This window comes from Ascidiella aspersa, chromosome 9, assembly GCF_963924565.1.
Source record: "Ascidiella aspersa chromosome 9, kaAscAspe10.2, whole genome shotgun sequence".
In the NCBI taxonomy this organism is placed as follows: Eukaryota; Metazoa; Chordata; class Ascidiacea; order Phlebobranchia; family Ascidiidae; genus Ascidiella; species Ascidiella aspersa.
Genome location: NC_139455.1, coordinates 25,735,387 through 25,763,000, shown reverse-complemented (window position 1 = coordinate 25,763,000; position 27,614 = coordinate 25,735,387). Strand labels below are relative to the sequence as shown.

The 27,614-nt window shown below is 35.8% G+C and overlaps 1 protein-coding gene across 1 annotated transcript; it reads left to right on the top strand.

Moving 5' to 3' along the window:
- The first annotated feature begins 686 nt into the window (after positions 1-686).
- On the top strand, positions 687-27,614 carry LOC146134656 (cilia- and flagella-associated protein 65-like). The gene is made up of 41 exons (XM_083396573.1): positions 687-825; positions 1,403-1,512; positions 1,904-1,963; positions 2,394-2,510; positions 3,109-3,217; positions 3,886-4,052; positions 4,577-4,770; positions 5,627-5,773; positions 6,796-6,908; positions 7,113-7,221; positions 7,931-8,046; positions 8,595-8,744; positions 9,255-9,403; positions 9,659-9,785; positions 10,097-10,229; positions 10,757-10,896; positions 11,274-11,411; positions 11,867-11,959; positions 12,607-12,756; positions 13,279-13,503; positions 13,866-14,027; positions 14,491-14,645; positions 15,029-15,168; positions 15,455-15,535; positions 16,008-16,146; positions 16,845-16,973; positions 17,634-17,749; positions 18,374-18,501; positions 19,029-19,139; positions 19,625-19,816; positions 20,924-21,085; positions 21,499-21,642; positions 22,211-22,327; positions 22,781-23,050; positions 23,475-23,710; positions 24,065-24,181; positions 24,799-25,009; positions 25,341-25,409; positions 25,737-25,852; positions 26,272-26,421; positions 27,482-27,614. Exons 1-41 carry the CDS (start codon positions 751-753, stop codon positions 27,573-27,575), a joined length of 5,661 nt encoding a protein of 1,886 aa, XP_083252699.1. The 5' UTR covers positions 687-750; the 3' UTR covers positions 27,576-27,614.

Sequence of the window (27,614 nt, the reverse complement as noted above, 5' to 3'; positions counted from 1 at the left end):
ATTTATCTGATTTTCCTAAATTACATTTATAAGCCGCCTGCCATGGTCATAGAATACTTATAACATTTTACTCTTAAATATTTATTTTGCTGTAGCGAATTGATCCATAGCAACCAGGCAACGCACGAATGGAAATTTATTTTAGGGAAGGTTTAACGTTTGTTTTATTTTTTGATAATAAAACTGCTGTAACTGTTTAGGTACCTCGTGTACCTGCAAGTGGATATTGTGTTATTTGTATTTATAACGACGAAAAACGTTGAGTATATAGGTCGTTAGCCGTTGAAACTTTGGGAGATTTTGTAAACGAGTCATTTTAAAAGACCAAGTCTCAGTCAAGTCTTTTGCCAAATAACTTAAGTTTAGTCCAATTCATCAGTTGTCCAAACTAGTCCCATTCAATATTCGATCAAATCAACCTTAAGTCAAGTCGTAGACGATACATCAAACGTTAACTGGTAAAATTGATGATTTTTTCGAATAGGATCAATAAATCAACTGGAATATTGAGTCCCAGTCAAGTTATTTGTCCAAAATACTTAATTCAATCCAGTAATTTGTAAACAGTTACTTAAGTGTACTTAGGTTAAGTCAATCACTTTATTACAAGACTAATAGATACCATGTCATTTTTACTTATCTTAAAATAACTAATCAAATTTCTTAAAAAAATATATGTGCCTAAAGGCGACCTGACAGGAATTATAAGATTTAGGTAAAGTTTAGTTCCTGGTCAGGTAAAGCCAGAAAATGATTTCAACCCAACGACGACCGAGTGAAACTTCGTCAAACAAAAGCAAGAAAAATGGAATACCTCTTTTAAAGGTATGCATTGCATTAAACATCCTGGCATATATATACAAGGATCATTCATATAGTTAAATTGCCAAAATATGTATTTATCAGTAAATAATTTATAAACTCCTGAAAGTGTTTTTTGCCACACTGACTTTTAAGTATGTTTCTACTTCATAAGTGGTTATCAGACAGCAATTCTAAACCAGTTTAATGAATTTGTAATGAATTTAAATGTAATATTTTATTTGTAAAACATAATTTTCTCCGATATTTATTTCTTCCTTGCAATTCAATTTTGACGGCTCTTTTCATTACTGTAAAAATGTGGTAGATTTTTAGACAACCGTCAAAAGTTGAATTGATAATTTCAATAATTTTATAAAATGTTTTCAAAAGTATTAATTGCTGTGTTGGATAGCAATCCCTGAAACACCTTTATAGGTTAGGACCATTATATTACCATATTATTGGGTGAGTAGTTGAGTACTGATATTTCCACTAGACATCCGGTAGTGACCCACATATTGAGTTTCCAGTTATTGCCGACCAAAATGGTTTTGTGCTTATTTTGTGTTATAATAACAAATTTTGATTTCCATTGTAGTCAGAAATATTCTCTAAGCATCCAACTCCGGTTCCACCGAGCACTTCAGCGACTCGGCATGAATCTTTGTCACGAAGAAGCAGAAAAATTGGAATGCTCAGTGACCCTAGGTATCACACTAAAATGAGTGTTATTATTGATCCTATGCAACAAGCATAGTACGAATAATATTCTATAGCCATAGGTTAACTTTTATACTGTGTCTTGATAAAGTTTTATAATAAGTCAATCCATATGTTTTAAATGTAGCTTAATAAATTATTCCAACGATAATCAACATCATCTTAATAAAGATCTTACTGTTGTGCATATTGTACCCAACCATCCTTTTAATGTGTTTTATTTTTTAATAAATCGGCCATGTTTTATTTAGCTAGTTGTTTTTGTTGCTAATATGCATTATGCTTAGTTAAATTGTCATAATTGGTCATAAGTTAATTTTGTACCACCTTTTTACAAAGCAAAAGATTGTGCTTTTATGGCAAGAATTTATTTTGATAGAAAGTCTGTGAGTGTTCTATCAGTGAAGAAACCTGCAAGAGAAGAAGTACCTAAACTAAGGTTTCTATATTTATACTGCTTTCTAAATTCAACTTTGTGTGTACAAATATTAAAATAGTAATATATAAAGAAATCCCTACACACAGTTCAAAATCAAGTTATTGCATTAAAAATTTAGCAAAGCAATAAAAAAAGACCATTAGGTAGTAGCAAAGCAATATAAAATACTATTAACTCTATTTTTTTGTTAAATACAAAAATATAAACTACTTTTTTAATAAACTTATTGTATGCAGAAACTGCAAAAATCAATACCAACATATGGATCATAATAACCAAATTACAACCTACTTATGCTAAAATCTTATATTTCATTTGCTTGCAAAAAGTTTAGAGAAGAGATTTGTGTCGCCAAAGCTTTGCTGTTAAACTTAAGCTTAGTATTTTAGGTTGCGAAAAAGGTTGAGAAGTACTTATTTAATTGTTTAAGGTGCTGTGGACTTGAGATAAGACCGGAACAAGTCGTGTTCAAAGGTTGGCAACCTGGTGAAGAATACACAAAGAATCTCACCCTTAAAAATGTACATGTCAAGACACAAAAAATAAGGTATTTTATATAAATCCTACATTTTAGTTTAGCTGAAACACTTGTGTAGTATAGGATATTTGGTAAAATAAATAGAAAGAAAGATTCTTGCTTTGGAATAGTCAAATATTAAGACTGTATTACAAAAACAGGTGAAAATCATGAGTCATTTCTTAAAATGAACGAAAATATATGGATCTTTAGCTTCCATAAAAAAGCAAATATGTGGTTAAAAAAGTAATTAAAATTATGCAAAAATCAGTCTTTTGTGACATAAAACACAGACCGATGATAAATATCTCCAAATCAGTAGAACAGCTTGTGAGGCTAGCTTAATGAAAATTGCTTCTCAGATGGGAGCTTAAAAGACTGGTGACTAATGAACCTTAACCATTACACCCCTTTACTAACTAAATTGTCCTGATATGACCGGAGGTCGTGAGTTTGAACCTCACCGCAGGCTAGTTGTTTTTCTAGCCTGGCCTTGCTTGCACTAAAATCCTGATTAAGCCGACTGATTTTGTTAAACCCTTCTGCAGACACCTGGTGTGAGTGAATTAACCTTTATTGGAAGCAGTCATTTAGTGTAAGTAGCCAAACTATTTTCTTATTTCACCAGGTACAAAGTGCCATCTTCGAGGTTTTTTAGCACACTTTTTCCCCAGGCAATTGTGCTTAGTGCTGGAACCAGTTTTACTTTGCCCCTCACGTTTCGTCCACTGGATAAGGTAAGAGAAAAACAAAAATTACAACTTTTTAATGTGTTTCGTGAAAGTGTTAGGCTGCTTTATTTTTGCTGAAGCCTTCAAGCTAATTTTTATTTTAGAAAGTCATATTTATTAAACTGTATTTAGTTGTTTTGTTTTTGTATTTAATTCACAGCAAAGCAAATTATATAGATTTTTCTTTGCTGGTTTGACATGTCTTATTTTGCATCGCAAGTCCAAAAAAGTTAAAAAAAGATTAGCTTGTTGACTTGCCTCAGAGTTTAACAACCATGTTTGCCAGTGGCGTTACAAGAAATATATTTTTGAACTACTGGGTTAAACAGGGGACATGTCTTTTTTTTAAGAAAAATGACCTGTTTTTTTGTATTGTATATTAAATGATCCTGAATCTAAAAAAATGCTTTTTTTTAAACTTAAAAGTTTCATACTTATTAAACTCTATTTTGTTGTTTTATCCTTTTAATTAATTTACAGTTTATAGGCTAACACTTTGAATTTTCATATAAAAAATTGTAGATTATTATGATATTAGATTTCTTGTATTTGCTGATTTAACAGTTGTCTATACAAATATTTCATATGTTAGACCAAAAAATTGGAAATATAACCAGAAATAATTTATTTAATTTTTTTTATTGGTTATTTTACACTTGTATTTCCTTATGTAGGAAAAGTATGAAGACAAAATTGAATTCACAACAAGTTCTGGCAGTTTTAGCGTGCCGCTGTTAGCTTTATTGCCAGAAACCAAGCTGCATTTGCCCGACAGCATCCATTTCGGACTTACTGCAGTTCATGATTTATTGGAACTGGGATTCGAAATAAAAAACATGAGGTATGTGTTTCTATCGATTGTCGGATATTGTTTTGCATTAAATACTGTGCTGCACACACAAAATATTTAATGGTTTACAGCAATTATTTGCAACATTTCATTAATATAGACCTTTTTTTGTTGCTCTTGCACCAATATATTTTACTCAACTTTTTCGCAGTTGCCTCACAATAACAAGTTTTGCTAGGTTTAAATTTGGAAGCTACAGCTATATGTATAAAATAGTTGTATCTTTCTTTAGAAATTACTTAATTTTTTAATGAATCAGTAGAGTTTTGTTGTGTTGGTTTTGGGTTTAGTATGCCACTTGGAATCTTGCATTAGTCATTGGTTGGCAACCTTTAGCAATGTAAATATTTTTTTTTCAGTAATGCAAATTAAAACATTGTTTGACTAAGTCTTTAGACTGTTTTTGAAATTTTATTAAAGGATTTATATGATACATATATATAAGATAGGTAATTTTTAATCAAGACGTCTCTACCAGTTTATAATAGCATATTTTATACATTTTATTTTTCTAGTGAGCTTACTACAGATTACACATGGCAAGTCCCTGAGCCATTTTCGATAATTCCCATGAACGGGACACTTTCATCGATGGCATCTTGCCGAGGAAAGGTGTCGTTTCACCCCAACTCAGCCAACGTGTTTGAAGCCACCGCAGTTTGCTCATACGGACAAAACATGACAAAAACAATGAAGCTAGAAGGAATCGGTACGTGTGGTTAAACTTCAGTGTTTTATACAAGTCAAATGACTTAAGCCAAGTAAAGTGTTTTAAAATATATAAGTCAAGTCAAAAATGAGCTAGTCATCTCTAAGTTAAATAACTGATATCAAAATAAAATGATAAACCTTTAAAACTGGTTAACTGGTCCGATTTGGAGCAATAAGTCAACTAACAAATAAGAAAAAAAAAACAGGTAGCAATCTTATCGGTTTTTTTTCGTGCAACAATTTAGATTATAATTTATAACAACTCAGTATTTTAACCCTTTATTTGATACAAAGACTTAAGTCCCAGTCAAGTCATTTTACCAAAATAACTTAAGTCAAGTCAAGTCATTTGAAAACAGTAACTTAAGTCCATTTAAGTCAAGTAATTAATACTGTATTTAACATTTTAAAATTTGGCATTATTGATATATATAATGCTATATTACATTGAACATAAAAAATACATTTTATTGTATATCCGATGATGCATTTTCAAATTTTGTGAGTTTTGTTAGTTTAATGTGAGATTTTGCAGGTTGATTAAAATTTTAACCAGGTCAAATGTCCTGCTGAATGTTTAAAGGCCATAGTTGCTAAACCAATTGTTAGGAATTATTTTTTACTTGTGGTGTAATTATGTTTTGCAGTTCAGTAAAAACGTGTAAAAATTAAATTTTTCATTATCAACATGTCTAACCAAGAAATTAAAGAAAACAATGACTGGCGATAGAAATGTTCTTATTAGTTTACCATTAAGAGTGCTTTGGAACAAAGTAAGGCAGCTTATAACGCTAGGCATTTACTGTTTTGGTGTTTGCGCCCAAACTTAACATGTTCATTATTTTATTTTTTAGGTAAATATCCCCATATCCTGGTCAGTACCAAGTCCAAGATTTCTGGAAGCACTGGAGAAAAGAACATCTCAACAACTCTTGCTTTTGGCAAAGTTAATGTTCACAAAACTTCTGAGATGTTCATTACTCTGCACAACCTCTCAAATGGTACCTAGAAACTAAAACCTTCATACACAACATGTATTATGTGATCAGAATCTAGGCCAACTGATTTCAGTGAGCCCTTCTTAAGGCTACAGTACCTAGATTATACATCTTTGTCAGAAAAGTCCTCATTTTTATGTTGGGTGTTTAGAGTCTTTTACGATTTCCAACCTTTTGCTAGCATTTTCATCAAGTGGTTTATTTCTTTTTCTTAACAATCTAAATAGAAAGAGCGTATATAAACTGTGCACATTGTAGGAAAATGCTTCTTATGTATTGTATTTTTATCATAAACAAACTTTATTAATAAGCTTACCAACAGTACTATATTATAATTTAAAAAAATCGAAAATATCTCTTGGCAATCACAATCAATAAAATGGAAGCCTGTTTTAAATAATTTAAAAGACCAAACTGTTTTGTTTAAAATGAAAAAATCAATCAATCAAGTTGCACTTTTTTAATATTAATCGTACAGATTTTTCAAAACATCTGTAGTTGCTTGAGCATGTGTAAAGAGGGCATGTTGCAAATTTAAGAGTGTTTTTGTTCCCAAAACACCTTTAACATATTACTTTGAATGTTGCCATATGCTGTTAAGTGTCTCTTAAGTTGAAACATAATATCAAGTGGCACTAGAACTCACAATAGTCATAGTTAAAACACTCATATTGGTAATTGAGTAAGGTGCTTAGCAAATTAAAGCACAATTTATTGTTTGGATTTGCTGACTGAGTGGTTCTGAAAATATTTACTTCGCTGCACACTTTTTACAAAAATTTGCTGCACATTTTTATATAATCATGGTAATATAGCTTAGCAATAGAAAGGGTATAGGCTGATACCATTTGAATAGAATACATCCTAGCAATGTATGCTTGGCTGCATTCCAAGTTGTAAAACAAATAAATTATTTGGTAAAAAGAATACAATTTCGGCGGCTCAATTATGAAACCAAGGCACATTGTTTAAAATATAATCACTGCTTTAACAATATGATGAACAAGTTGAATTTTTTTCTGCAGTCAAGGCTCCTTTCAAAGTGGAAAAATCACTGAAATTCCTGCAACTGGATCAATCATTTCATTGTCCGATCAAATCAGGGGTTATTTCCCCAATGGGAAACTTCAGACTTCCTGTAAGTTATGTATATTGTTCTTTGGTATATTAGTGTATAGATAAATTGAATCACGCTACTTAAAAAATAGGAATAAAATAGCAAGTGTCTGACTTGGATGTTTGCAAATTCTCTTTAATTAACATATATCACCCCTGCTGCCACTTGTATTTTTATTTGACTTTTCAAATTTAACAATAAACACTGACCGCCTTATGCCTACAGATCACCTTTACACCACACTCTGTAAATCTAACCAGCATTGATTACTTTGATGTGAGTGCAATGGGAAGTGTGAGCAAATCATCACTCAAGTGCATAGGATCGTCTTCAGGTAAAATATTTTCCACTACAACATTGTAAAATGATTTATGACTTATACCTAATATAGGTGTTGGTTAATAAATTTGAATTAAAATGCAGTTTTTAAACTGTTATTTGAGTAGTGTTGGATCTACCCTACACCAATGACCGATTTATCCTTTCATTTCACAATAAACTGTTATCTTTAACAAAATTATTATATTCTGTTGTGTTTGGTCGTATCCTTAAACTAAGATGTGTATTTTCAAATGTAATTTAAAATTGATGAAAAATTTGAGATGTGTTAAATCAGGGGTTCTTAAACTGAGGTCCATGGACCCGTTGGGGGTCCCTAGACTAGTTTGAGGGTGTTAATAAAAGACTAGTTAAAAGATTTTGTATTATTTGGAAACGGAATAACTTTTTCAAATGTATAAAGTTTAATGGAAAAACTCGCTTTGGCGCCTTCTCTTTGAATCTATTTAAACTTTATTTCAGTTTCATTATTGTTGGACTAAACACATCTCGTTTCTTAGCTCATCCTGTTTGTTACGCCACTTTATGACGTCATCTTTGTGCAATTTCACGCCAACACTCTAGGGCTCGGCGTTAAAAAAGTTTTAACCCCCGTGTATTTTGACAACTTGGTGTGTCAATCATGCATTACTTGTCTCGTTGAGTAAAAGTTGGCATAAAACTAATAAAACACTTGACAATTTTGTGTTTATTCTCTTATCTAGGGCCCAAGGTTGAAGTGAACGTAGCTGTAATAAACTTCGGAATGGTCAACCAAGGCAAGTCAAGCACACGGACATTGCAAATATCAAATGTATCCAACTGCGGGGCAATTTATCAGGTATGCAATAGTATTCCATCTTGTGATGGTAAAAGTATACAATAGTATACTTCTTTGATCCTAAAAGTATACAATAGTATACTTCTTTGATCCTAAAAGTATACAATAATATACTTCTTTGATCCTAAAAGCTTGCCTGAAGGTTTAAAAATTGTGGGCCAGTTAGGGTTTATTCAAGCGCATACAAAACTATATTTATATTTTTGCATGGCATTTTATATTTGTTTTCTGGCAAAAAAATGGTCATTTCTATTTGTTTTTTTCCTAAAATTGGCATTTTACAATTGTTTTCTGCCAAAAATTGGTATTTAATATTTGTTTCTTCCAAAAAAAGGTATTTTATAATTGTTTTTTCCTAAAAATAAAATATAACATTTGTTTCTTTTCCGTAAAAAGTTGACAAAATTTATATGCGTATTACGACTTATAAATTAGAGAAGAATCTTTTCTTCTAATAACATCGTTGACTAAAACACTAATTCATTTTCTTAGTAATGCATGCTATTCTTTTTTTATTTTTCACCAATTTCTCTTATATGAAACCCCAGGTGCTGCTAGACGAGATCCATAGCGTGTTTACAGTGAACTGTAACAGCGGTTCACTCCCCGTCAAAGGCTCCCAAACACTCATCGTACATTTCAACCCTCCCCACCCGATCAATTACTACAGGAGAGTTGCAATCATGGTACACGATCAGGTAAATTAAACCCCCTATCGAAGAGATTTCCAGCACCATAAGCAAATCTTGTGAAATTATTAAGTCCAAACTTTATTTCTCATTTATCCTAAAGACTTAAGCCGGTTATTTTACACAAATAACTTTGGACAAATCATTTTTCTAAAAGAAACTTAAAAGTCGATACACTTATGTCAACCGAAGGTATTTTTTGCAAATACCTAATCAAAACATTTGGCTTATAGACCTAAGCAAAGTCAAAATAATTCCTAAAATACTTAGGTCAATTGAAATAATTTGCCTCAAAAACAGTCAATATCATTTTTCTAAAAATCCTAAATGAAGTCTAAATAATTAATTTTCCCCAAATACTTAAGTCAATTTAAGTAATTGCTTTATACATTTAAGTTAAAAAAAAGTAATCTAATTTACAAGAAATACTTCGGTTATTTGAAATTATTTCTCTCAAATACGTAAGTCAAGTGAACACATAGTATCTGACATCCTTATTAAATCTTTGGTTTGTTCCAGGGCCCACTTTTTGTCGACTTTATTGGAACTTGCCACACTGAGGAACGTAAACCACCACTTCTTAAACCGAAGCACCTTGATCACTACAGAACTCACGTGTTTAGAGGACTCAGTGTATACCCATCAAACATACTCAACGGACAGCTAAAGTATGGCAAAATAGCAACATAAATGTGTTAATTTAATAGTTTTTTAAATAATAACATAATTTATGTCACTTTTGATTAATAGTATCTTGTTGGTCGTTTTCAGTCATTGAATTGGAAATTTGTCAGGTCATCGGCTTATTTATTATGCTTTTTTCTCTGGATTAAAATCAATTTTTGAAATAACTTCGTCAAATTATTAAACCTTGTTATTTTGGTAAGCATGAAAACACAGTCATTTTTTCTGTTGTTTTGTAGAGAAGGCAAGCTAACTACGGACAGCGAGGGTTGTCTGATGCTGCCTTCCGATAAACTCGATCAACTGGATTACAAGCAATCTCCCATGGAGGAATATTTCGACGATGGACACTGCACTGAAGTCACCGTAAGTCAAGCATCACTATTCGTTGATTTTGTTACTGGTCTTTATTCCGTCGAGGAATGCTGAGCTGTTCAAAGTGCACTTTGTAATCGTTTTGTGGAATTTTTTAATCTTCTTGAGCGTAATTATTGTCCAGAACAATAAAACATCACCTCCAGATGTTGTTGAGATGTTGAAAATGACTAAAGAGATTTTGAAAACGTTCACAAAATGCAACCTACCTCTGTGTGATATTTGATATATTCGTTCTACGTCTAACTACAACCTCAACCATTATACTCCAAAATCACCCTTGTACATTTTTTAATTTCCAGCACAACCCTCCTCACGTCTCGCTTGATCAATCCTCGATCTGGATTGGTCAGGTTCAACCCGCCACTTCCTGTCACGTGACCCTGCACCTAACCAATCACACGCAAGGAAAGATCACAGCCATGTGGATTGAAGGTACAACTTACCAGTGCTGTAATGACTTGAGTCAATAACATGACTTAAGCACTATTAAGTCACTGTTTTTTTAATTACTTTAGGTCTTTTGGGTTAAATTACTTGATTTAACTTAAATATTTTGGACAAATGACTTTACTTCGACTTAAGTCATTGTGTCAAATACCTTGGGTTGAAATAAGGTGTTTTTATTAAATATAAGATTATTTATTCCAATTTTTGCACGTAAAACAGTTTGCTTCCTAGACACGTTTTTGTTATTTCTTAGTTGTGATATGGCGTATATACCGAAGAGTTTTATAATTGTCAATTTACCCGACCTTTTTGGATTTTGACATATTTTTCAAACTGCAATTCAGTTCAGTTTTTTCGGCATTTTATAGTTTGAACAGCACAAATGTAACGCTTGTTAAATTGTACTCGCTAACACTGAAATCTAATCCATGCAGGGTCGCGGCCCCCGGTTAAAAAACACTGCTGTAAAGTCTGTTCTTTCAAAGTTCTAACTCCCTACTCCCTTAAACTAGACCCTACTGGCGTGTTCCAAGTACAGCCCTCAACTTGTGACATTCCACCGATGAAGACTACCGACTTCAGCGTCCACTTCAAGCCGAATGCACCGAACCAGTTCTTTGGCAAGGAGCTAGAGTGCTACGTTTCCTACAAGGTAACATTAATGCTCGCATCGTGCTGTGTTAGGTACACTATGGACGGATCTGTAATGTAGCTTGATAATAAATTGCAAAGCCTAAAAAGTCTAATGGATCGACATCATCTTGATTAAGACGTTTCGATACGAGCTTGTAACATCTTTAGTTGATGTGACATTAATGCTCTGACTATAGAAACTCAGAATAAATGTAATAACAATTACGTCCCACCTTTTATGATGATACAAGTTCGTATCGAAACGTCTCAATCAAGATGATGTCGTTCTACTCGACCTTTTTTGCTTTGAGATTAATTAAAACCCACTTTCTGCTCATAAGCAGCCTATACAACATGTCGCCACCTTGGTCACGTGATTTATTTTTGATGACGTAGTGCATGCGCGATTTCCGCTTGGTGGAGGACGAGAGTGTGTGTCCCCCCTGGTTGCTCACTGTTGACGTCACAGCGCACACTTTCGTGGGGAGCAACGAAACCTTTCTGCCCGAAGCAAGCCTAAGCTCACAATCACTGGTAAGTAATCATAACTACTTAACTTAATGAATATTTAGTAATAATATCAAAACCCATACAAAAGTAGGTAGCATTTTGAACGTTTCGAATAACTCTTAGTCCATTTTCAACATCGTTTCGCATATCTCTTGAAACGTTCACAAAATGCTGCCTACTTCTGTATGGGTTTTGATATTCTTACTGAGTCTTACTATAATTTGCTCTTATATAAACTAATTCATGGTAATGTATCATGTTTTGTTCGCTTAAAATAAGCTCTGTGAAGAGAATTGTGTCGCTAAAACTTCTCTGATATGCTTGCACTTGGGTGACCGCGAAGAAAGGGCGAGAAACACTGGCTTAAGTGGCCATGGCATGAGGTCAATATAGGTTCCCAAATGCCAAATGGATTACCAGACTTCTAGTTCAACAATAATATCTTACAAACTAGCCCAACATTATTTTAATTTACTCAGACGTTCCCTGCGGTTGCGTCCAACGAGAATTTCTTCAAAACGATCCTGATAGAAAACAAGGGAACCAACCCACTCATCTACAAGTTCATGAAGGTAAAGAGAAATTTGAAACTTGTAGTTTATCTTTTTCAACGTGGGCTAAAATGTATCACTATGCATAAGATATTCTTTATATGCCAAGGTGGTAAAAAAGTTCTACTTTGACCTGATGAAGCACGGTTGTGCGAAAGCTTGTCAAGATTTCAATGCAATTTGTCTTTATATAGTGCCATCTGATTATCCTGTTTAGATTAAGACAATTACTTCCATTTTAAAAGATTATTTATATTAATATGCTAAAAAATCGCTTTTGTTTCACCACCACTTTTGTGATTTTTTTGATAAGTTTTATAAGAAAAGAAATGCCATATTTTCATAGTATAATTTTTGTGCTGTTTGTATTTTTTGCAATTTTTAACATGACACTATACCCACGAACCACGTCATTTTTTCTAGTACTCAAGCATTTCGTGTTAGGTTAAGGTTTACCCTTTAACTATGCTCATCCTAAATCATTATTGAGTTTAAACTGATTAATGCTAAATCCGACAGAATTTTCCGATTACTTAGTTTTTTACTTCATTACCAAAACCAAGCCTTGAAAAAGTGTCCCGTATAAGGCAATGTAGTAGATATAGTCGAATCCGACTCTAATAATAATTTTTCCGTTATAAAGCAACTTCTACTTTTACTTTGTGTAGCCCCAGTCGGACCGCTTCACAGTGAAGCGAGCTTACGGTCTGATTCGTTCCAAGTTCCACATCACATCTCTACGTCTCACACCAACAGAGGTGGACACCTATCGGAGTGACGTTACCCTGAGGCTCAACGACAACGAACAACACGACATGGTAGGCTACATCGTTGTACGAATGTGTTTTTGCCATCTTCTGAAATCAACCCTTGAGGTTCGGTCTTTTTGAATTATTTAGTGGTTACAATACCTAATTTGCACAGCTAAACAACAAAAACTATTCAGTTTTCATCTGCATTATTCAACATAAAACTAAGGCAACACGTTGTGTACGGATAGATCGATCTTATAATAGAACATTTTTGGGCTTACATATTATACCAGGATGACAAAATAGAAAGAAACAATAAAAAAGCAACCCTTTCTAGATATTTTGGAAATAAATATTTATTACTATGGTGTTTTTAATTTTTTTTGTGTGTTTATTTTTGAAATATATTTTTTATGTCAGGGCCATTTGCTACAGATTGGAAAACAAAACGAAATATTTCACAATCTTTTTTTTCGTTTTGAAGTCAAAATAATTTGAAATTTATGCTAAAAATGATATCCAAGTTGGAAACCGAAAATACAGCTACTAAAAAAATGAGTATTTTAATTTTTTATTCACTATTTTCAGAGCATTCGCCTCTCTGGCTCCGGGGAGCAGCCTGAGCTATTGCTAGGCAACGAGGGTGAGATGTACTTCCGTCCGACTTGCGTGCTCACTTCAAACGAGCGTCGGTACGAGGTGCACAACGTGGGACGCTTACCGCTCAAGTTCCGATGGCATTTGCCACATCGGGAGTCACAGTACCTCGATGTGGATCCGCTGGAGGGCGTCGTCGAGTCGAACGAAATACAGGTTTGGGAGCAAAATCTAACCTCATAACTCTTAGTGGTATGGGTGTGATTTTCGAAGTTCTAGATATATTTTATGAATTAGACGTTAAACAATTCAAAGTCATAAAGCAACACTTTCAACACCGCCATTCACAGGCTAAAATAATTAACCTGCGACGAGATTCGAACTCACGACCTCAGCAACACAAAATCGTATCAAGAAGGTGTTTCCGTTTAAAATGTTGTTGCCCATCCATTTTTCCTAAATTTCTGGCATTAATTATTATGTCCATATTTATAAATGTACCGAATTCTGTGAAATACTTACTGTTACATTTTTTATTGTTTTTAAGTTTTATTGGTTTGTACTTTTGTGTTGAATAGGCGCATACCTGGCGGCTTAAACCAGTCGAAGTGAAGAAGTACGTCTTCAAGCCGGTTTGCCTCACCTGGCCTTATAAGGGAAATAACGCAGAGTACAAACTGGCTGATGCGAGACTATTCAAGCTGCGCGTCATCGGGGAGGGTTCTGAAGGTGAAATCAAGGTCAGACAAACTTTTTTTAATTTTATTTTTTTTATTTGTACTTTGTTAACATACACTTTTACTCATATGCCATGTTTTTTATTTTGATAATACTTCAATTAGGGCCATGTTTTTTTCTATCCAAATTGTCATGTGGATTTATTGGTTATGTTGTTTTTAAATATTGTTCATATATTTTAATTTTTGACTCGTCTTTTTCATACTGACGATATTTTTAAAATGATTTATTTTTTCGGATTTATGGAACTTTTTTTCTTTCATTTCTTTTTGAAAATATTTCAGTCTTGTTGTCTAGCTTTAAAACCACTTCAAATTGATTTCAAAGCATTTTATCGCATTTTAAAAGTTTCAAAGTTATCTTCAAGATAAGTTCGTACTCAGTCTTTTACCCCCTTTTTTACCAGTAATCATCCGAAGTCAATGTTAAAACCCTCTTAAACTAATCTTTATAACCTTTCTGCAGGCGGAACGTTGCAACATGGATCTTGGGTGTGTGATCACTGGCACAAACCACTCCCGGTCCCTCCTCCTCTACAACAACTCCTCATGCGACATCCACTTCAAGCTCTCAGTGGAGCAGCACATCAACAGCCAGTACGGGGAAGACCCGGACGAAAAGTAAGTCAGTAAACCTTGTGTTTGAAGTCCTGAACTACTGTAGTGGACTAGTGGTAGTAGGTATGCGGAGTTGTACTGAACAACAGTCTGTACGGTGAAGGACCCAGACAAAAGTAATTCACTGATGAAAGGGCTAGTTTTAGGGGGGGGGGGGGGGGTCGTGTAATTAAAAAAAAATTGAATAACACCTTTTACTTAAATGTTTTTAGACGTCTTTTCAGTTTACATTTTTCGGACTAAACATCGAAGGTTTCCTAAAACCACTTCTTTTATTACTTCAATTAATGATTGTGCAAAACCTTGCCATTTTAGCAATACAGTTGCTTTTTCAACATTACCTTTATTTACTGACCGAACATTTAAATTTTGCCGCCTTCTTTCAGCGAGCCTATTGGTCTAAAGCTCGACCAATCAACGGTCCTGCTTCCCGCGCGCTCCAAGATGAGTGTCATGGCAACGGCACATCCTCACAGGAGAGTCCTCTACTCGTGGTCGCTCTTCTATGAGCTTCTGGATCAAGCAGGTTTGTGCCTGGAACATTTCACCCCAATCAGTCGTTTAAAACTGTGGTCATTAACCTTATTCACACCGAGGATCACTTCTACTCAAGGGTGAATCCAGGGGTACATGTTTAAATGATTCGCCTCCCAAACTGTATTTTTTTTTTTTATTAATATAATGAATTACGAAAATTCCAGTAGGGCTGCGGCGATATATTTTTATTTTTGAGGGGTTTCACAAGCCATAAAAGGTTGGATACTACTGGTGCATTTTAATCGCGAAAATACCACCATTTATTTCATTTACAGGGGAAGCGATCAGTAGAAACTGCAGGATCCTACTTTGTGAGATGACAGCCGAAGGAGTTTACCCAACCTTGTCCATTATTGGTAATTTCATGCAAATTTATCATTAGTGGCTTGTCGTATTAAGCACGCCACTAAAACGCAACGGTTTTCAATACCTACAGTTGAGCAATCATAACTCAATTTAAATTAACAAAACGCAACATATAGCAAGCAAATTGTTGACAGCAAATTGTTATCCGATAAATATCACAATTTATTAAAAAATATTTAATGAAATAACTGTCAACTCCAGTAATATGACACAATGACCTAGTCATTTAAAAACAGTGACTTAAGTGAACTTCAGTCATAAAGTCAAGTCAAGTCCATGACTTAAGTAATTAGACTACTTCAAGTTATTGACAGATGTACATTTAGAACAGCGGCTCCAATAAGACAGGTCCATTGACTGAAGTCATTACAACATTGCATGTTATTCACAGATGCCCATCTATAATAACGACTTCAATAAGACCCATTTATTGAAATTTTGCAAGTTGCATGTTATTGACAGATGCGCGACCTTCTGGTGGTGGCAGCAGCATCAGCAAGACTCAGTTGTGGCGTTGGTTTTCACTCGAACACCTCAACACTTGCCTCGACTCGGACCCGAGTGCTGCTGAACTCGTCTACTCGATCAACTCCAGACACAGGTGAGATCCGAGTAAAAAAAAGAGTGTAGGAGTGGAAGGACGTTGTTTGTACCTTTAGAACCACATATTTTTACGGGTAAAACGAGGTAGTCTTACACAAGTGGATTCATATCTTAATTCGAATGAACACCTAATTCAAATAGAAAGTCAATACAAACAAAACAATGATGTTAAAACAGAAACATCATCAGTGTAAGTTAAGCTTTATTGCCAAACACCAACAAGTAATTAGCCAGCTCCTACCGGTGACACCAACTGCTGTAAGGACAACTACAATGTCAAGGCACCATGTGCTCAGTGATCTTTGACCGTTAAATTTGTCATGGAACAGTTACACTGAAAAGTGCAAGGTTAACAATGTGTACCCGAGAATTAAGAAATCCTTAGGGTTATTATAATGCCAATCTACATCTGTACCAGCCAAACTCAAACTGAATCAACTCTTAGCTATAATATCTGACATTTCTTACAGTCAATCCACAAAGCCCAATTGACACAAAGGGTTGCATAGATTACCTTTAACTTAAACAGATGCACACCGAAACTTAAATTTAAGATGTTTAAATATCAGCAATTTTTTTTATTTTAAAGCTAAAATCTTGACAATTTTTTCATGGGGTTAAAATTACCCTACAGTAATACAAAATAGCGTAATAAATTAATTAAGTATAACATGCTTAAAACTGTGTTCTTTGTAGCACAACCCGGCGACCAAGCGTCTACACAAAGTCAATCATGGATTTCAACTTCGGGGCTTCCCCCGTCGACTCGGAGCCGTGTCACGTGAGTGTGATGGTGAAGAACACGGGACTTGTCGACACTTCATGGTAAGTTTGTAGTTTATTATGTTTTTAGGGTAATTTTGCGGCTTAAAACTTTCTGTGCTCGTTATACTGCCCCCCAAGGTTTTGTGGTAAATATGCGGTTTAATATTTGGCAGATGTTGTTTTTATCACCTTTTTTTTAGTTCTTTAATCAAGTGGAAAAAAAGTCTAATTAGTTATTTTTAGTTTGCAAAACAGGCTTTTTTTTAATTTTTCACATAATAAATCAGCGTACATTTTCACATCTTTTCAATCTTACTTACTATTAATCTTGTTTTAACATTCCGAAAGTAACATCGTGTTCCAAAAAGCGTAAAGTTTTTTTAATTTAAAACAAATGATGGCGGATGATTCGGAAAGTCCTACAAAAACCATCAGCCTGATCAGGATTGTAGTGCAAGCAAGACCAGGCTAGAAACGAACTATCATGTGGTGAGGGATCGCTCTGGCCGGAGGTCGTGAGTTCGAACCTCACAGCAGACTAGTAACTAGTTGTTTGCATTAGGCCGACTGATTTCGTTAAGCCTTTCCGCGGGCATCATGTGTACTATACTGGTGCCGTTATGCTGGTCAATACGACTCCAAAGGGGCTTGAGCACAGAATACTGGTGTATATGAACGTTTCACAATAAAAATGGGAGAATAGTTCACTTATTTCCACAGGGCGTTTATCTTCCCTAAAGACATGGAGCTTGAGGTTGATTATTGGGCGGAGACCGGGGCTTTTGATCCTGAACAACTACACGAACTACACATCCAAGACAACAAGCTATTCACAAGTAAGTACTCTGATCTGATGAAGCACGGTTGTGTGAAAGCTCGTCAACAGTGAATAGGCCTGCAAGTTGTCAAAAGTGAAACTTGTTGTCAGTTTTTACATTAAACAAATACAACTATCAACCATAATTAAATCGGCTTGTTATCTCTAATGTTCCAAAGGTTTCAACTTATGTAATGCACAGTCATAAGCAACTGTTCTCGTTAAGCTTTGACTTACTCTATTGAAAAAAAAAATAGCTTAGTTTATTTACTGTTTGTCAAGGGTGGTTGAATGTTAAAATTGTTCAGAAGCAATTAGTTTATTCATTCCAGTGTTGACATAATTTTTTAATTTTCTTTCGAATAACAGAATGTTCCTGAATTCGAATGTTGAAAAACATCAATTATAAAGATTACTAAGTACAGAACTAAGTACAGAACTTGATAAAGCGAAAATCAGTTTGTTTAGATGTTATGCAATAAATATATTTTGCCACTAAAGGCATCATCAGTGTCATAGAATAACCGCATTATTGCAAGTGACTCGGGCTTGAATTGCATACCTAATAATCATGTACTTGTCATTTGCAAAACTAACAGAAGTCATGTCAACCTGTAACCTAAAAATCCTGCTTTATTCGCAGTCAAGCCGAGCCGAGGTGTTTTGCGACCTGGGGAAACAAGGACGATCCTTCTGACGTATAAGCATGACGTGGCGGGCACCCATAGGCTGCCGGTGCTGTTCAAGATCGAGAATGGAAAGGAAGTGCTGGTGAGTGCTTGACAACAGTTGGGAGATGTTTTGAACGATCTGATAAGTGGACTGAAATACATTCAAGGCTGGCCTTAAGTTTGTCAATGATTTGCTGCAGTTTGCTTTCGATAGAAGAACTGCAACGTATTTTGGACTATCTGATAAGTGAAATAAATGCTAAGGTTGGGTTTAATAATCATTTGCTGACTTATTTTTTGATAGAAGAAATACAATGTTCTGAGGTAGAGTATGCACGGATCTGCAATGTAGCTTGATAACGAATCTCAAGGCCAAAAAAGTCGAGTAAATCGTTATCATTCATAGAGTGTGCTTAAATTCCTGTCAAGTACAGGGCTCATTGTTTAAATGCCTTGATGCTTTTTTGTTATCATGTTATTCAAATATTTAGTTTAAAAAGGTAATATTTGTGGTATGTTCTGTTTTAATAAATTCCAGTGTATATTTGCATGTCCTGATGTTTGGATCACAACCAACCAGTTGATTTAACAAATACACGTGATTTAATAATGTAATTTTTTTTCCAGCTCAACTTCATTGGAGTAACTGTGCAGAACAACAGAAGGTACCTTCACTTCCCTGGAACCAAGCACTCTTTCACCCCTGTCCCCATCGGGGGCCCAACACCCCCTAAACAGGTACCGTACCAAAATATAAACAGGTACCGTACCAAAATATAAAACGTATGAAGTATTAAAAATCCCAAACAGGTAACGTATCAAAATAATAAGTACACCGGAAGCCTTTAGAAGACTCACTGAATCTGTCGATCAATGATGCAAGCAGGGAAGGCTAGAAATATAACCTGCAGTGAGGTTCGAACTCACGACCTCCGGTCAAGCCGGGACCGTCGCTCTACTAACTGAGCTATGCAGGCTCAGGAGGAGTAAGTCGAGAAACAACCATAGCACCATTGTCTTCTGCATACTGTATGCAGAAAGACTTTCGGTGTACAACTTGGTGCATTATCATTGGTCAGTAAGAATTCAGAATGAAAGATCACAATGTTGTCCACGTATGTGTCTATTTTAAGGTACGTTAACCTACTTTGTTGTGTTCAGCTTTAGATCACAGTTATATGGTAGTGTATATTTCATGGACACACTTCCTTCATTGTGTTCAGCTTTACGACATGTACAACGGGGGATGTATGTCGGTGATCTACGAGGTGGACCTGGCTCCACTTCGGGAACTCCAGGCCTCCAACTTCGAGCACCCCGTCCTGACCTGCCTGAACCCTAGGGGGGAAATACCCCCGGGTACATCGGCCAACCTCGAGTGGATATTTTCACCCCTGGAAAGCAAAAACTACTCGGTGAGAAAAATGAAATGACCTCGGTACTAGTCTGAGAAATATTGTGTAGTTGAGTGTAATTGTTTAGTACAGGGGTTCTTAAACTTTTTTTACCGCGGACCACTAAAATGTTTTTTAACCTAGCGTGGGACCACGGTCGGCAAAAAAAGTCCAAAATGACATCATAAATTGACGTCACAGTACAAATAGACTATATAAATCTTCTGATTTTGGTCCAAAAATGTGAAAGTGAAATGGAGTCTAAATAGGATTCAGTTCAAAACCAAAAAGATTACTTCTTAAATATACACTAATATTTTAAGTAGGCCTTCATGGACCCCCTAAAACTAGTTCGCGGACCCCCAAGGGGTCCATGGACCCCAGTTTAAGAACCCCTGGTTTAGTAGGATTACTGCTACATGGATTTTATACTCGCCCGCTCGCCAATGCGAGTTTAACCATACCCGGGCGAGTTCTGATGGGCTCGCCAGCTAGCAAACTTGGTTGTGGTAATCCAACCCACTGGACCCAGTTTGCGAAAAATTATGTTAAACTACTGAAGGTCATTTATTGCATCAATCGCTAACTATGCAGGTATGCGGATCTGCGGAACTAAATAAGCGCATCATATATACTCGTATGCATTTAATATGTTCGGCAAACATTCGAGGCCAGCCATACGAGGAGTCGTGGACTATGTTATGTATTTCTATGTTTTAATGCCAAAAAATGTCAACCCTGTGCTTCTATATAAACTAATGTTGCACGTCCTGGGAAAACTTGTATCAGAAAAGTGTTGTTTTTTTTGGTTTTTTAGCCCTTTAATTCCTTTAGTTAGTAGAAGGGCTTTGATATGTTTATTTTTTCCCTTGTGAACAAATGTTAAAGATATAGCCACGCGAAAACAACATATAGTTCCACCTAATTACCCTGATATTATCGGACGAACACCGATACTACCACTTGGTATCGGGTATCAGCTCCGATCCGATATTATCGGACGAGTACCGATACTACCACTTGGCATCGTGTATCGGCTCCGCTATTATCGGACATCCATAGAAATGGACATAAAGCCTTAAGACTCAAACAACTCAAATTCACACTAACAACAACGTTTATCCACAGGTTGACATCCCTATCCACATAATAGGCGGGCCCACAGCTCTCATATCATTCAGTGGAATAGGATACGACCGACGAGCAATGGGTTCAACCATGCCCATGCTTGACCAACCTGCAGAGTTCACAGCTGTACCAAGCACACAGAAAGTACCGGTGCCTGAACAGGTTGGTTTATATGTGTGTTCTGTTATCTTACTTGTGGCATATGTGTTTCTGCTTTATGAGTTTTTTTTAAGTTGTTTTTTTTATAGCTTGTTTGTTTCTATTTTAAGAGAGCTTTAAACAGATATACTTTATGTGTTTTTTATTGTTTTTTTGAGTTCCGAAGTACTTGCAGGTTGTCAAAATGCACTGAGAGAAGATATACTTTATGCTTTTAATCTTGTTTGTGTTTATTTAATTTTTTAGTGTGGCTTTTAGGGGACATTGTTTTTCAAACAATAATTACTGGTGTTTAGAAAGGCATTTATGAAATCCAAAATGAACACCACTTGGACTAATATTTTGCCTATTTTATGCACTAGAAGTCTGAAAAGGAAAGGTTCTTTACCAAGTTATAAAATCTGTTTTACTCGCAGTTGCTCTACTTATCCGAGGAACGTATCAGCTTCGGGAATGTCCCTCTGTTCAGCCGCGCACGTCACGTGATCTTCCTCAGCAACAAGTCTCTTGATCGCCCTCTATCCTTCTCCTGGCATGCCGCGTCACCAGTGGTCAACGAGGTGAGTCAGCATGACTGTGCTTTTCACTGGACACTGATTGTATTTCAGTCATTTCCACTAAAGATATCCGACGTCAAATTCTTGCCCAAACTCCACCAGTGAGTGAACCTTCGGCGGTCACAAATTACGAAATGTAGTTCAGTTCTAGTCACACTTTTAAGATTGTAAACATTTTCCTTATCTTAAACAATCGCAATCATGGCGTTTGTGCAGATGTAAAATGTTGTTTTATGTTGTGTAACAAACGTTATTCCATAAATCTTGTTTTTCAGCTTTCCCTGTTTTAATTTTTGGTAAATATTTTTTCATTAGGTTAAGGTAATGTTTAATGTTTCGAACACAATACATGGAGTTTCTTAGTAATTTCTAACAAAAGCATCAAAGCCATAACTTTTAACTAAGTGATATATTTCCCTATGTTTAGACGTTCCCCTATTAACACCTCATTTTTACATTGATAATGGCATAAGCTGTCCCTTAAAGGTTTTAATCAGAAAAATGTCGATTTTATGGAGTTCGTATCTTTTCAAACTGTTTCAACTTATTGTTGTTCATATGTTTTTTCCAGGTTCTTCGAGTTGAGCCTGTGAGAGGAAACCTGGCTCCAGGCGAGAGGATAATGACAAGAATCATGTTCTGTGCTGCAGGACAACCCTCCTTCTACGACCTGGACCTAATTTGCGAGGTAGGTTTGTGCTCTGTGTTCTGTATGCCGCCCATTCTTATGTTTTGTAAGCTAACTGCAAAACCCGGTAATGCAATGGGCTGCTGTCTTTTTGTTTCTATAAAAGTCTAAATATACAAACATAATAAACATGATAAGGCAATTACAAAAATGGGTAAATAGTAATTTTTATTTAATAAAATGATCACTTATAGTGCTTTAATTACAAGAAGTTAGAAGATATGTCTGCAAAGCAAAAAGCGCGAGTTTCTTAGACAATACTTGCTCTAACTAAAACACCATTTAGATCTGTTTTAATTCCATTCTAATTGAAAAAACATAATTTTTTTCTGATATAACTATGGCTACAAGTGTATGTTATAAAATGATGTGTAAAAATCAACTTAATAGCTCTTATACTTCCCGAGTTATTTGAATTAATGTCAACTTTCTAATCCTCTAATCTACCGCTAGGTGGTGGACGAGATCAAGATGGCCGGTTACCGTTCAGAACTTGAAGCGTGGGAAGCAGAGCGTGACCGACAAGAGGTCGAGTTCGTTATCACCGACGATGACGTCACCAGCGATGACGTCACGGGCAAGGAGACGTTCGAGTTGCACGCGGGTCCTTCTAAGTTCAGTGTGGCTTCGTCGCCCCGCAGGAACCTTGAGAATGTGATCAACAAGCACAGCCCGTCGCCACTAAGATTGACTGAGAGTGTCAATTCTAAGTTCTCTATTAAGGTAATTTAGTAGATATTTAACTATTAAGAACATTTGCTTGAGTGGGATTCGAACCCGTGACCGTTGGAATAAGTGAACACTGACCAGTGTGTTGATTTGTTGCGCAACAATACCAACTGCTTTGGTGGGAGTCGAACTCACGACCGTTGGAATGAGTGCTAAACTCACAAGACAGTTTCAAGTTCAGTCATTTTCCAAACAGGAAGAAACCTTGTAGCGTAATGGCTGGAAGTTGTAGTTGGACGCAGAATGAATATTAAAGCCCATACAGAAGTAGGAAGCATTTTGAACGTTTCGAATAACACTTTAACATTATGATGAATAAAGAATAAAAGAGTTATTCGAAACGTTTGAAATGCTACCTACTTCTGTATGGGCTTTGATATTCTTGTTAGACAAGATTCCTAATCCTCATTATTTTCAGTCGGAGAAGAAGACCTTCCAGACCCTTCCACCAATCCGCTTCGAGGACCCGGTCAAGTTGCCTAGCAACCGCTCCCGGATGTTGCGCAAGGAGGAGGCGGTTGCTAGGGACGAGTGGGTCCAGCCCCAGGCCCCCAAACCCTTCGTATGCCACCTCGGTATCACGGCAAGGACCCACGATATCGCCGAATTCAGAGTCAACTTTCCGAAAGAAAGCCGATCGCATTTTGTCGACAGGTTGGTGTATTTTTTTACCATTTACCACAATTTAAAGAAAATTTTTAAGTATTTCCGTTACCGTTCGCCACAATTTAAAGATTTTTATAATTTTGCAACATTAAAGAACATTTTTTTAGATATTTTTCCGTTTGTGTTTAGTGTTTTCGTTAAAAAGTATTTTTAGCACACACAATGGATTATGTCATATTTAGTCAATATGCTTGCTATCCCACACCACGAATGTTTATGATAACACCTACTGCATTTTTGTGCAATTTATGCCAGGATTCGCGGCCCTGATTTGTACTACTAGAGTAATTTGTTATTATTGTTGCTACTGTGTACGTTATGTGGTTGTTTGTGTATAAACAGGAACATGCAGGTTTCGTACCCTGTGGCTGCCAGGAAAGCAGAAGACCAATTCCCGCTCACAACTTGCAACCAGGAGGAGAAGGACCTTGTGGTGGGAGTTCTCTCAAATGTACTAAGGTAGGTTTAAAAATAACCTTACAAAGAGGTATTAACCTATTGGGGCGTTTTGTGCAAGTTTAAATGTACCAAGGTGTCTCTAATGTGCTAAGGTCGGTTGGAAAAAGGTTTCGAGTGTTTTTTAGTTAATCTTGGGGTGTTTTGTGTAAGAAACATGTAAGCGGTATAGAACTTAATAATTACAAAAAACTTTGATACCTGTAGTAAAGTTGAAATACGAGTCTTCTTTAACATGCTAAGGTGGGTTTGGAAATAACTTTACAAAGGCGTAATGTCAATCTATTGGGGCGCTTTGTCAAAGAAAACAGTTAGAAATCTTCTGGTATAGAAAGTCTCAAAAAATGAAAACGGCCTAAAAAAATTAGTCATTTAAAAGAAATGGTAAAATCGGTAATAAATATGAGAAGAAATAAAGGATTCAATATATATTTTGAAAGAGAAATGGCGTTCTACAACCGTAAAAAAAGAAAATTGGTATTTTTAAGTAACTCGACTTTGCCAAACTATAAATGATAACTATTAGATTTGGATTGGAATTGCCTCATTCTAAATTAAGCAATAATTTCCTTATGTAATCAAACAAACGTCCTCCTCCTAAAGTTTTCCTCTTTTTCCAGAGGACTCCTTGACGACCCAACCTTCCATGACGACGTGCGTTGCCTAGCAACAGAGCCCACTCCCTACTTTGGTCAACTCGCTCGGGAAGAAGAACTTGAAGAAGAAGATGATGGGAGAAGATCTGGGACTCCTCGGAGGCAGGAAGATGCTGGAAGTGTGTCCGGATCCAAACAGGGATCGGAGGTCGGAGCCGGAGCTGCACAAGCCGTGGTAAGATGTTTTTTATTAAACTTGGGATTTTGTATTTTTTTTTGTTTTTTTGTGTCTTACCGTTTACCATATTTATAATGTGTTTTTTGGACCGTTTACCATATTTTTATTGTTTGACCAAAGGAGTTTATTTTAATTTTGTGCGTCACTACGTGTGATTGCTGTTGCTCTGATACTTGTTAGTTTTTTTTAACGTTTACTACTTTTCTGTGTCTTTGCTGCCTTTTCCCACATTTTGGTGTTTTTACTGTGAATTTTTGTTTTTTATTTTGCAGCAAATCTTTAATATTTTTGTATTGTTGTTAATATAAAGCACATATTTTACTTTTAGGTACAAGAAGTTATGACGCCTTCTGCAAGTTCAGCAAAACTAATGGACGAAATATTACGACAGGGAGGGGTAAGACATCCAAGTTGACATATATATAAGTTGTGGCGCCATTGGAAAACTTATTTGTACTGGGCAAGGCAGTATTTATTGCGTTATAAATGCTTTGATAAGGTAATTTAATATTTACCATGTTAGAGTTTCTTGCACGAAATGTCTAATTGATCAACTGATCGTTCAGCTCCAAAGGTTCTCGGTATACTATAATACGTGTGCCATTATCGTTGGTCAATGCGACTTTTGAAGGGCATGATCACAGTTGTACACCCTTGTGTATGAATGTTTCATTTAGTACCATAGAATATTTATTCATTAATTGTCTTTCCAACTACGTCACAGAGTCGCCCGTCGTCATGCGGAACGGATAGGTCGGCACGTGACTCGGTCACGGTTGGGCGAGCACTGACCGCCGTCTCATCCACCAAACTACGAATGGTGGAACAAGAAATCAAGAGGTTTGTCGATGTTGCTCCGTAATGGCCGAGGTCGTGGGTTCGAATCTCACAAAAGGCTATCTTTTTTATCTGCCAGTTCCTTATTTTGGGATCTGGGTAGGGCAGAAAATCCCCAGAAAATTTAAGATCTTCGTTAACATTTTCAGTGTTATTTAAAATGTCGTATAATAATTAATACGTATTTTTCTATATGGGAAATCACATCAGGGTTCGGTGCTGGGTTTGTTATTTTAGCAAATAACTTTACCCCCCTTTAGATATAGATGCTTTGTAGTCTTATTGTTTGTTCCCATTAAAAGACCAATTTTGTTTAATTTTTACAGCGTAGTTACCCGCGAATCTAGAATTTTTCTTTCAAGGTTTCAGCATTATAGTTTTCAAGATTTAATTTAATGCCTGACAAATTATTTGCTCATCAGATCTCCCGAGTTCGGCTCCCTACTGGAGGACGTCCTCTCCTCCACCATCACCAACATCATGGAGGAGGCTCTCAAGGGTGAGGTCATCCTCACAGCTCGACCCCGGGTCGTTGCTCTTCCACCCTCGCGCGTAGAGGTCAAGGTTCAAAGGTGAGCCCCTTGTGCGAGTGGTTGGCTTCAAAAACTATTTAATTCTAATAAGAATATCAAAGGCCATTTAGCAGTAGGTAGAATTATGAACGTTTCTAATAACTCTTTATTCATTTTCAACATTATTCACAGCGTTAAAAATTTCTGCCGACTTCTGTATGGGCTTTGATATTCTTATTACGTCTTACCACAAACTCCGGCTATTATGCTTCATAGATGATTCTAGTTTTCTGTTTCAATGAATTGGAGTATATATACGGCTAGCTCTAATTTTAATCTAATTTTTTAAATGTGATAGGGGATGACAATAGGAAAACGCGAATGATTCTTTAAATTTTTGTGCTTCACAATGACGTTTTAAGATTGTGGCGTGGCTGATTTAACCTGATGTGGACATTTAACCGGTTCTCACCACAAAGTTAAACCACGATTAGCTGCATTTACATTTTGACAGATTAACGCTAAAACGCATTTTGTAGCCTGAGGCTCTGGACACGACGCTAATTGTCAGGTGAACATAGACTTGGGCTGCAACTGTTAACTGGGAAATGATTTGTACCAGCTTATAGATCTAAATCAATAGGATGATTAAAAAAAGTTACAAGAATTTTTCGAAAAAAATCCGCTTATTACAAAAGGAGCCACTTTCTTTCTTACTAATAGCATTTCTTTTAAATCTGCTGAAAAATTTACACATTTGCCATTTTAAACTGCGAATAAAATATCCTTGCCCTCCTATTCGACTCTTTTAAAAAAGCTACCCCCCTCCCCTCTTTTCCATATACATGATTTTCAGTTACAGAATTAAGCAGTGTTTACAAATGTTTTGTTTTAATTTTTCTAAAGCATATGCTGTGTGTATTCAAATATTTATACAGCGTGCAAAACTGCAGGAGATGAACGACTGGTAGGCTGCGATTACGTCACAAAACACTTAATTTTATATTAATGTTTGTCTAGGTGTTGCACCTCCAGACTTGCGTACTGCGGACAACACCACTTTAAATTGGAATTTTGTGTGTAAGTTGCAAACACTTAAATTCTTCTTTATCTTTTTCAGATCTGCCTCGACGCGTACGGCCTCTCGGGCATCATCTACCGGAAGCAAATTGAAGCAATTAAGAACTTCGAGCGTCTCATCTTCGACAAAATAATTATGATTTTTTTTACCAAAGTGTACAGATATATTTTTT